Here is a 12,009-nt window from a genome sequence, read left to right on the forward strand (position 1 = left end):
TTTTAAAATAAACTTTTTGTTTTGGAATAATTTGTGATTTTTGAAAAAGTTGCCAAAATGGCACAGAAAGTTCTGATGAATCCTTTGTCCAACTTCCCCCAATATTAACCTCTTACATAACCATGGTGCACTTGTCTAAACTAAGAAATTATCGTTGATACAGTACTATGAACCAAAGAACAGACTCCAGATTTTACAGTTTACTCATGAATGTACTTTCTTTAAATCTAGGATCCAATAAAGGATATCATATTGAATTTAGTCATCATGTCTCCTTAGTCTCCTTGATCTGTGACAGTTCCTCATTCTTTCCTTGTTTTTCTTGACCATGACTTTTTTGAAGAGCATTAGTCAGGTTTTTGTAGAATGTTCCTTAATCTTAATTTTCTCTGAAATTTTCTTATGATTAGACTAGGGGTATGAGTTTTGGGGAAGAATATCATAGAAAAGTACTCTTCTTATCAAATCATATCAGGGAGTACATAATATCAGCATGATATATTTATTACTGGTGATATTAATGTTTGTCCCTTGGTTGAGATAGTACCTTCCAGGTTTCTCCACTGTAACATTACTATTTTTATTTTTTCATATTCTTTTTTTTTTTAGAAACAACTCACTAAATCCAGTTTGCACTCAAAATGGGGGAGTGGGGATCAAGCTCCTCTTCTTGAAAGGGTAGTATCTATATATGTTATTTGGAAATCTTTTGTAAGAAAGATTTTTCCTTCCCCTTCATTCATTTATTTAGGTGGTCATTTATTTATATCAGTATAGACTCACAGATATTCATCTTATTCTTTGAGTTATAATCTAATACTGTCATTAATTTTGGTTGCCTAAATTATTTCAACTTTGACAACCAAGAGCTCTTTCAGGTTGACTATTGTGTCCTGTTGACATGCCTGTGACTATCTTTTTTAATTTTTTCTTTCCTTACTTTCTGGCACTACATGTTGTTTCAGGTTCATCTTGTATTTCCTCTGCCCCAGTCCTAGAATCAGCCATTTCTCTAAGGAGCTTGGTTTTTAATTGAGGAATTGAGTAAATGGTGATGCCATTTCCTGAAATGGAAAAGCTGAGGGAGGAGGAAGCCTGGAGTGTGTATCTTTCTTTTCTTCCTTCCTTCTTTCTTTTTATTATTATTATTTGGGTATATTAAGTTTGAGAAGCCTACTAACCATTCAAGTGGAGCTGTAGAATTGAGTAAGCAGTGGATATGAATCTAAAACTCAGAAAAGAGGTTCAGGCTAGAGATTTAAATTTTGGATTCATCAGTAAATGGTGCTATGTAAAGACATGGAACTGGGTTTAATTTTCTAGAGCAGAGTCAGAGAAGTCTCAGAACTGAATCCACTAAAGGATATAGAGTTCAGGAAGAATGGAAGAAATCAGGCAAAGAGGTTGAGAAAGGGCAAAAAATGAGGCAGGAGACAAGCCAGGTATGTGTGGTATCCTAGAAGTCAAGTGAAGAGATATTTCAAGAAAGGGAAAGTGATTATCTGAGTCAAACTCAGAGATTAAGGAAGATAAGGACTCAGAGTTGACTGTTGGATTTGGCAATATTCAAATTCACTGCTCACCTTAAGTATTATTTCAGTAGATTTGGGGAAATAAAGCCTAATTAGGAAGAGTTCAATATAGAATTATAGCTGAGGAATGAAGAATGCCCTCTTTTGAAAGGTTTTGTTATAAACTGGAGCAGAGAATTAGGGTGACAGTAAGATGGGAAGCTAATGTAAATGAAAAAAAATAATTTCAAGTTGGAAGACATTATAACATATTTGCATACAGATGGGAATAATCTAGTACAATGGAAAAAACAATGATGATGTAGGAGAAAGAAGGTCTGATTAAAGTAAAGACCTAAGTTGGTGAAAGGCAATGGAATCTAAAGCTTAAGAGAAGGGGTTGACCTTATGTAAGAGAAAGAAGTTTTTCCATCATTACAGGATTGAAGGCAGAGTATCTGAGCACCAATATTAGGTGTACAGAGGTTATGGTGGTAGGAAAGGGAGGAAATTTAACTGTGGTTCTTTTCCATTTTCTTAGAAGCAATATCATAAACCAAGAGTGACAAGAGGGGAAGGAATGTGGGAGAGTCGAAAAGAAGCAAAGTTGTCTCTCTGAGTAGCATCACAGAGTAGAAGCATCAATTAACAGGAGAAATGTGATAAAATTGACAGGTACTACTAGGTACCCACTTGAAGTTTGTGGTCATATGTGAAAAGTTATGCCAATAACACAATATCCTATATTTTTTCTAGTCACAGTCATCTGTTTAGCCTCTATGGGCAGGTACATAGCAGGGAGAGCTGAATTTAACCATGTGTTTTTTGTTGTCACACTAGTTTGAAGAAGAGAGAGAAAGGCCTTGGAGGTGACTGTATATGCAAGAGACAGATTACCATGCTGAATAATGGACTTGAAATTGAAATAAGTGGGGAAGTGTGAGCATTAGTGGAATGAGAGAAAAATGTTTAGAGGTCAATAAAATTTTTTATTGGTGAAGTATATGATTTAAACAATGTAAAGACCTTGTTATAAAGGTTCTCTAAGGCTTCCCTACACCCTGTTGATTCTTTTTTGTTAATTTTTAATTTTTCATATGACAATTCCATTGGTAGAACTTGAAACAGGTTTTTCAATCCCTTCTATTGTAATCTGTGTTGTCTAGTTTGAACCTCTACTACAGCTAGTCTTACTAATTTACAATTTTCTAGAGATTCATCTACTTCTTTAGGTATTTAAATTTTTACCTAAATTATCACCTAGATTCTCTTAAAATTCTTGCAAATTCCCAGTAATTGTAATGTCTCTTCCTATGCCTTGAAATAGAGAATAATACCTGAAAAATTTTAGAGAATTGTTTGCACACTTTTGAGCACAGGTGACCACATGATCTATAAATAGTTTAACTAAGAATAGTTTTGCTATGATAACTCTTGTCCACTTTATTCAAATAGAAAGACTAAGTGCTATCATCATCTTATAAATTTTCATCATGTGATACTGCTTTTTATATTTCAACATATATTTTTAAAAAATGGAAATTCATTTTTGTTTGGTAAATGAGTGGATTATGGGCTACATATATTTTTCATAGTTGCGCTTCAGCATGTGTGTGAAGGTACAAAATTGGAGTGGTATTGTTATTTTAAAAAATAATTCTAAATAGAATTAACATAACTATCAGTGGGGTTTTCTTCTCTTAAAAAGATAGGGTCAAACTCCACATGGCAGATTCCTCTCTTCTGCTAGATTTCTTTGCCCCAGACCCTTTGCTTCTGTCAGAAGTTGTCCTTCTGAGTAAATTATGCTTTCGCTGGTTACAGGCATTTTAACTATGCAATGCTGTATTTTGAGATGTAATTGCAAATGCAGTTAAACTATTATACTGAACTTGTAAGTCTTATTATCACTTTAAAAACATCAGGCAACTTCTCTGCTTGTGTTCATAGACCGATATTCTCTTTTGATGTATTTAAACTCTTATATGAGCCAGACTTCCATACATGCAGAAACTGTCAGCTTAGAGGTCTCAAATTCTGTGATTATGGGAAGAATAGGTTTCTTCTCAAAATCAAGGACTTGTAAGAAAGTTTTTAAAAGGCAGGAACAAGATGAGAGTGTTTCAAACAAGTTATATTTCTTTGTAGCTAATCATTGAATCATCTATTGAAAATAATACAAGCTGATTTTATAGCTCACTCAATGTTATCACTGGAATGTTACCTTCAGTGATCTCAGTGCAAGCTAGGTTGGCTGTTGATTGAAACATGCCAACAAGAGTAGTTTCTCCAAACCTACCAAAGGTGCTGTTTGGAGAAAATGTTGACAAACAGGAAAGAGTGCCTTGACCTTGGCCATTCAAGATGGTGGCTGGGGTTTGCAGCAATGTCCACCAGCAATCAAGAAGCCAAAGAGGCTGAAACAAGGAGAGGCTGCCTTCGCCTTTCCCACCAACACTGCAACATTAAAGGAATTTCCATAAGTTAAACTGGTTTGGGGTTCTTTCTCAAATGAACCCCGAATATTAGAAAAGACCAGATGTGAATCATAAGTATTAGGGTACATGTACATTTCTAAATGATGATTTATGTCTATGTCAATGTTATTTGTCACAGGACTCATGATCAGACATCTGACACTGGGTTTCTTCAGATGAACAAACAAAGCCATGTGAGGACAAATGATGTTAGTGTACACGTTCCCAGTCTTCTATAAGTTTCACCCTCTTCAAACATTTTTTATAGTTCCTGGGATGATTATATTTATCCTCACTTTAGTCCAAGACGTCATTTGTCAGTGCTGAGCCCAACTATAGTACCAGAATCCCACTCATGTGGTTGTATAAGGTGTGATGGGGCTATCCAACTCAGTCTTGATCACTTCATAAAGATAGGATTCCAGGCAAAATGGCAGTTCCTACTTATCTTGTGTACCACCCCTGATGTGTCTAGAAGGCTTAAAAAGAAAGAACAGCAAGCCCTAGGTCTTGCTGAGGTACATTACTCAGGGATGATTTCTTTATAAAATTGCCTCAGACTGAGTGCTATAGAACTCAGCAACACAACTCTTTAAATTCCCTTTCTCCCCTACATGTGCGCACGCACACTTTCTTAACATGATCTCACACAGCCAATGTCCCCAAATCATATCCCCCAGCCAAGGTGTTGAAATGGAACATTTCTCTCATCAACTACTGTGCATGGTACTCGGACCTTTGCATTTAATACGACTTCTTCTTGTCTCCTTCTTCCTTCATGGTAGACTCTCTCCTCGTGGTCCCACTGGCCTCGGTTAGGGTCAGTCTTATCCACAAAGTTTATTTTTGTGCCATTGTCCTTCAAACAGGATAGAGTTTGAGTCTCTTTTTTCTATAGTCAAGGATACCTTTTCCTCTGTCTAAATTACCTGTATGTAAATTTAACACTAAATTTATCAATATTTTTGCTTTTCTCAATAAAATACCTTAATGCTTAAAGAAAGTCATATTTATTCAGTTGTAAAATACAATTTTGTATTTTGTTTCAATTTTAATAATTGGAGGTCAAAAATACCTAATTTCTTCTTTTAGATTTATCTACAGATCACAGATACAAAGTGATCAGCTTTCTTATTTGTAAAATAGGGAACTTGAACTGAATAGCAGTTTTCCCATTTTTTTACAGCAGCAAAAACTTTATTTTTAGTATAAAATTTTAAATGATATCTCAATAGGTAAAAATTGACATTCAAATTCTATGAAACTGATTTTCATTAACAAGAAAATTTGAGTTGAAATTATGAATGACATTTATAGAAATGTTTAACTCATCATCTGATTTGTTTTATTATTTTTTAGTTGCAAATAATTTTTTAAAGTCTATTTGATGGACACATTCAAATGGAGATCTGCTAGTATTTGTGCTTGTTTGTTGGTTTTTAATTTTTTTGGATTGTAATCTCAGGATATTCATCTTTAACAGAGAAAACAGGAAAAGTTATATTCCGAAATTTTTCTCAAAATGATTACAGTGGGTGGTTCAAGTTATTTCTTCAGTGGTCCTCATTGTACCGTCATTTGAGGGTATAATATTCTCCAGAGAATTTTAAGATATTTAAAATTATACTTAACACTGTACAGCAAGGTGACTGTAGGTAATGATGATACAGTGTATTGTTGAAAAGCATAAAGAAAGTGGAGGTTGTATGCTCTCCCCACAAAAATGATAACTATGTGATTAACTAAATTTGTTAATTAGCTAAAGTTAACCATTCCACAATGCATATATAATTCAAAACACCATGTTATACATAATAAAAACATAATGTTATCTGTCAATAAAAAATCATAATAATGAAAAAAATTGAACTTTGAATCAATCTTTCTGAGATTCCTTAAGTTCTTCTGCTGAATCTGGGGTTCCTCTGAACCAAACTGAATTCAATAACCTCTATTAGCTCTGTAATTCTAATCACAACTTGATATTTCTGTGCTATTGTTGTATCACAGATATTCTAGTTTGTTCGAAATCTTTGTCCCAGCATAGCTATGTAGATATTCAAGTTTAAAGGAAGAAAGGCCCCTGGAGAAACAATCTTCCTAAGATAATTTTTTTCTTAAAGATTTTGACATTTTAAGTTTGTTCAAATGACAGCAATATGACTTGCCTGCTGAGGGTATTTCTTCATTCAAGTAACACATTTGCAATAGTTTTATACTAGTTATTGTCATTGGCTATGATCAGTGACAGTTCAGTTCTGCCTACTGTGGGAAGACAATAAATGAACTACCCTTCATAAGATTTTCTAACTCATTTTTAAGGAAAATTTTTATATGGACATAGTAATATTTACCTTAGCATGTGAGAGTCCAAAATTCATTAGAGATTTAGAAAAAGTGATTATATACATTTTAGTCTGGGTAAATAAAAAGTAGATATCATGATTGAGCCAGAATTTCATCATCTCTTTAAATTGTTGCACTAATCATTTGAATTACGTAACTGTAATTTTAAAAAACAAGATTTTTGTTAAAGCATGTCTATTTTAAAGAATGTTTTGCTAATTTTCTTAAAGCCTAAGTTATCTTAAAAACTTATAAATGTTTGAGTTAATTTTAGAATTAAATAGTTTCCTTTAAGCAAATTAAAGAAACATGCAAATCATCATTGTGATTTTCATCAACTATCAAAGGCTACAACATTTTCATTTTGCTGAATTCTTGTGTGTCTTGAACATATGAAACTCTTGGAGACTAGAAATTTGTTTAATTCTGGTATAATGCCGATTAATAAAATGGATATATCTTTAACTTTTTGTCCATAAAAATACTTGTTGATTGAAAGACAAGTAAATAAATGAATTAAAGTTTTACTACACTGTTCTAGGAAGGATATTCTTTCTTCATTCCACTATATACATATGATTATTCAGTTCTATATTTAATGCCTTCCTTATATTTCAAGATTCTTTTTTTATTTTCCCCTATGTAATCATGATGTTTGTGCCTTATAGTCAGCTTTACTCTTTGAAAATATAACCTTATATAATATATTGAAACATATTTTCTTTTTTAAGGGAAAAATAAGGAGATATCAACAGACTGAAAAAATGTTTTCAGAGGCATAGTCTTCAGGAGAATACTGGAGTTCATGAGATCTCAAGGTTAGCAATTTATACATTATTATTTTCATGCTTTTACAGATTTGAGATATAACTGTGTTAATGTTCCAGGTTGTTATTGCTAATACACAATCAGATAATAGGGAGAAAAGTTCTTACTTCAAATATATGTTTTTAACAAAATCTTCTGAAGATTTTAAAAAATCCATTCATGTTATTGTAGAAACGTACAATTTAGTTTTATTAGGAATGGTTAAAAGAAAATAATATTTTAAGAGAGAACCACTGGTTATTATAATTTGTTTCATTTTTGAAGGGCAGTACTATTAGCATAAAAATAAATATTAGGCATCTCTGTAAAATTTTCTTTCTGATTTGTTAAGGACTATGCACCTGTTTAATGAATTTTTCATTTCTTTTGTATCTATATATACACATATAGACACATAATTTAAAAGGATAGCTAATCAGCAATCCTAAAATTCCTTGAATCTGATTCTCTGACTTTCCTTAACTACAGTCAAAGAAATAACGCTTTCATTGGAAAATGTGGTTTCAATAAAATGACAATTAATTTGAATGAATAAGAAGATCTCAGGAATCTTTTCTAAGTTGCTTAGGATCACAGGACTGGAAAGGAATAAGTCTACGCATTACTAGACAGTTTATTATAAGGACAAACTACTGTAAAATAATTATTTGCAAGTTATAAATGTAGGTTAAAATGGTTTACTCTAAAAAGTAGACAATTTCTGACTTCTTTATATTATGGGAACCCGATATTGAATATTCATAATTTTAGATGAAGAAATATAGACGATCTTTTATTTTGATTGTCTTGGTTAGGCTTGTCATTAGTATCTATATCTTTTTCTCATTCATCCCACGGTTTATTCATTTATTTAAGACTTACCATATGCAAGGCAATGAGCAAAATGCTTTGGTTGTTTCAAAATGAATAAGATATGGTCCTTGTTCTCAAAAATTGCCAACCAATATGTTACCCAGAAATTAATTTTATTATTAACTTAAGCAACACATAATTAAAAAGACAAGCTAGATTTGAAAAGGGCATGTAATTAATTCTAAAGCCAAATGGGGATTATTTGGGGATTATTCATACCTTCCCATTATAGCTTTTATTAGCCTAGAATACTAAGAGTTTATACCAATGAGAATGTTGCTTCATTACAATACACATCCTATGACTTTTTATTAAAGTAGCTTGTTCTTCAAGTACAACACAAATAAGTACTATGAGATTCTAAGAAAAGTCTCTCTTTTGCCACAATAACAAATTTAATTTGTAGAAAATAGTTACTCAAACACCTATGAAAAGAACAAAGGTAGCATTACCTACTTTTTGTTTTTCATTCCAGTATATTCAATTTCTTTATTAAGCTCACCAGAGAATTAAATCATTTCCCCAGTGGCCTAGAAAGTCTTGTGGGTTTGAAAGGGGTTGAACATTATAAACCCTTATGAAAGCACATGCAAATAGTAGCTAGGTGAGTAAAAAGATTTGAAATGGAGTGGGAGTCCAGACTCTGCCTGAAATGGAATTGCATAGCACTGTGCTTCTCAATAAAAGTTTTTTTTAAAGGCAATGTCTTAGGAAGTTAAAGCAAGTGAAGAAATTAAAAATAGTAAACTTCTGTTTTGAAAAATCAGTGAACACATGTCTTGCCTAATTGTGCCATAAGAGAAGTGGTTAAATTAATTTCTATAATAACCATAATCATTTAACAAATATTTATCACACACCTACTATGTGCCTGGGGGTGGGGGTGGGGGAACAGCAGTGAATAAACTATACTAATATCCTTGCCTGAGTGGAAATTACATTCTAGTGGGTGGAAATAGATAGGTTATAAAAAATAAAGTTAATAGTGTTCTGTTTGATGGTTATAAGTGCCATAGAGAAAAAGAAAAATGGAAAGGGACTATAAAGTATAAAGAGGAGTGGAATTTTTAAATAAGCTTAATGACTTAGTACTACATGATTTACACCAAAGAAATAGATGTCACTTTTGTCCACATAGAACAAACTAAAAACAAGCATGATGAAATAAACAACTGATGGTAGGTTTCCTAAATCATCATTTGTTAAGGTAAATGTTGTCAATGTCTGTAAAATAAGTATTAATGGTATGTGTCTTTTGCAAAAATAATATTTTTAAAAAGGATGATATAGTTGTTACATGTACATAAAATGTCATAATGTTTACAATAAATAAATATACAATTGAACTTCAATTAGTCCATCCGCTTACTAAAGTGATAAAGACTATAACTATTCAGTTGTGTGTGATGGGCAATCAACCTATTTTTTAATTAAATAAAATATTATAAAACCTAAAGTAGTTAAGGATCTCTATGCTACTACATATAGTTGATACATGGTGCTAGAAGGTTCTATATTATTTTCTTTTTGTTGTTTAATTATCAGTCTTACCATTTTAAGAAAACACTGAGTGTCAGGATTGAAAATGGAAGGAAAATATTTAAATACCACCTCATTCATATAGTACACTAATTTCTTAAGTGATGTATGTCTCTGTATGTGCATTTTTTCTTAGAAGATATAAGGGAGAGTTGGAAATTACAATGATTAATCTATTTGTGATCATTAAAAAGTGAGTCATCAGATTTCTTTGGTGGGTAGCCTGGTTGGAATTTTCCTATGTAATGTTTGGTGCTGACCACAGGAGTCTAGAGGTACTTAAGGCCCAAATTTTCCTGCACATTTTTTGCAATCCATCAAGACTATAGATGAACCCATCGTATAAATAGGCAGTATCTTAGAAGTCATTCAGCCTTGACTTTACTGGATAGAGAAGTTTAGCCAATTTTATATGCAGCAAAAGTAGGTGACTCAATTCATTTTTATTGAATATAAGTTAATGTGAAGTGAACATCTGGCCGTCAACATATAAAGAACAAAGTTTGCATTAAAAGGTCTTAAACCCTATTAAGTACTGCGGTTCCATCAATCTTCCAAAAGACAGGTATCGTAAGCAGTATATTATCTAAAAGAAATAAGTGTCCAGTATTGGAGTATGAAAAGAAGCACAAAGTAAAGGTCATGATTGTTTAGAGGCTCTGTCTTAACTAAACCAAAGCAGAGAGCGTCCATTACCTGGTGTATTGAAGAGAGGATTGATGGTCAGGTCTATGAGCTTGACCATGAAAGGAAACCAGTGTTATCTGTTTTGGGAAAATCAAAGGAAAAGAAAAAAATTAAAGATGCAGAGGGCTGGTAGAAGTTTATACGAAAAAAAAAAGACTTCTCAAACAATGTCATTGTGTTAGATGTAGATTCTTCCCAAACCAATATTGACCTGTCCGGAACTCATCAGCAAACGTCGACAGAAAGAACTAGAAACTCTAGTAAAGGAAAACTGAAATATGACTTTTCAAAAGCAAGTAACAAATAGCAAAAAATAGTAAAAAATGCTTTCCCTTAAATTCCCTTGCTTTTATCCTCTCTACTTACATTTGCTTCACAAATTCGCTAACCCAGGAATCATTTGCAAATTTGCAGCACAAATCCATTTCCCCATGATGTTTCCAGATAATGACACTTCCATCCTCACATAGACATACATCTTGGAATCTCACATCACCTGACATGCCCACACTCTGGGTGGTCCTTTCTTGTTTGCCTTTGTCTTCAATGGTTCTCCAAGAGATTTTCTAGCATTCTTACTGTTCATTCCCTCTTACAAATAATTTATCTAATCCAGAGTTTCTCAACCTCGGCCTCAGCACTGTTAACATTTTGCTCCAGATAATTCTTTTTTTTTTTTTTTCCGTCAGCCTGTAGAACTACCAGTTTATAGATAATTCTTTTTTGGTGAGGCAGGGGGCTGTTCTGTGCATTGTAGGATGTTCAGCAGTATCCCTGGCACTAGATGCCAGTAGTACCCCATCCCCCAGTTGTGACAACCAAAAACGTCTTCGGACATTGACCAATGTCCCCTCAGGGCAAAATTACCTCAAGTTGAGAACCATTGATCAGCCCTAACCTCTATAATCTCAATAAACTTCCATTGTACATCAACCACAAAATCTCCTGACCACCTCCAGCATCTTATTCTCAATTAAAATGTCTCAACAGGGACACTTTAAATACCAGCTTCCCTTTTCAAAGTGAAATTCACCTCTGTTTGACCATGTGTATGTTTTAGTTTACTTTTAGTTGCTGACATCTGGCCCTGTATACAAGATATTAAGAAAGAATATAAAAAAATTAGCTTAAAGAAGAAATAAAGTATAAACATAAGATTAAGTTAGGAGTGAAGTTAGGCTACAAATACAATAGACTTCTTTCCTTTCTCTTCTTTTTCTTAGAATTCAGTGAGACTTCTAGTACGTTTAATCCTTCCATATTCTTAATATCTTGCTTGGAATTTTGCTGGGATACCAGCAGCTTACTTTCCATAGCTCTACTGCCTGTCCTTTCTTATATAGTACCTCTAACCTTGAATCTGAGCTATATCTTCTCTTTTCTTATACCTAGGCTCATGAGTGCTACAGGAGCAAATTATACCACTCTGCAGATTTATGGTTTGCTAATCTGAGTTAGTCCCTCAATAGCATTTACTAATCCTTTTACTCTGACTGTGGTCAGCCACTATTTTAAAATTTTATCACTCCACTTAAGCCACACAATCTCTCTCCTTCATTCTTAGCAGCACCTGCTATTTTAATAAGAAAATTGAGGTCATTGTGTGAAAATGACTTGTGACTCCTTGCCAATTCCCTCCAGCATCAAACAGCTACATCTGTAAACATACTTACTTTTTTCCCTCCAATCTTGAAGAAGGATCAGGAGTTTTTCCTGCTATTGAAGGCAAAGCCTGTGTTTGATTTTATTCCCTATCATTGAGGCTGAAA

At 33.1% G+C, this 12,009-nt stretch overlaps 1 protein-coding gene across 1 annotated transcript in view; it reads left to right on the forward strand.

The window, feature by feature from the left end:
• CSRNP3 (cysteine-serine-rich nuclear protein 3) overlaps positions 1 to 12,009 on the forward strand; it is a 281,496-nt gene that overhangs the window by 29,653 nt on the left and 239,834 nt on the right. The window contains exon 3 of the mRNA XM_012655833.1: positions 7,066 to 7,152. Coding sequence (XP_012511287.1) covers positions 7,140 to 7,152 — 13 coding nt within the window. The 5' untranslated portion in view covers positions 7,066 to 7,139. The remainder of the gene's footprint in view (positions 1 to 7,065; positions 7,153 to 12,009) is intronic.

The sequence above is a fragment of the Propithecus coquereli genome, unplaced genomic scaffold (assembly GCF_000956105.1).
Source record: "Propithecus coquereli isolate 6110/MARCELLA unplaced genomic scaffold, Pcoq_1.0 Scaffold49, whole genome shotgun sequence".
NCBI classification, from domain to species: domain Eukaryota; kingdom Metazoa; phylum Chordata; class Mammalia; order Primates; family Indriidae; genus Propithecus; species Propithecus coquereli.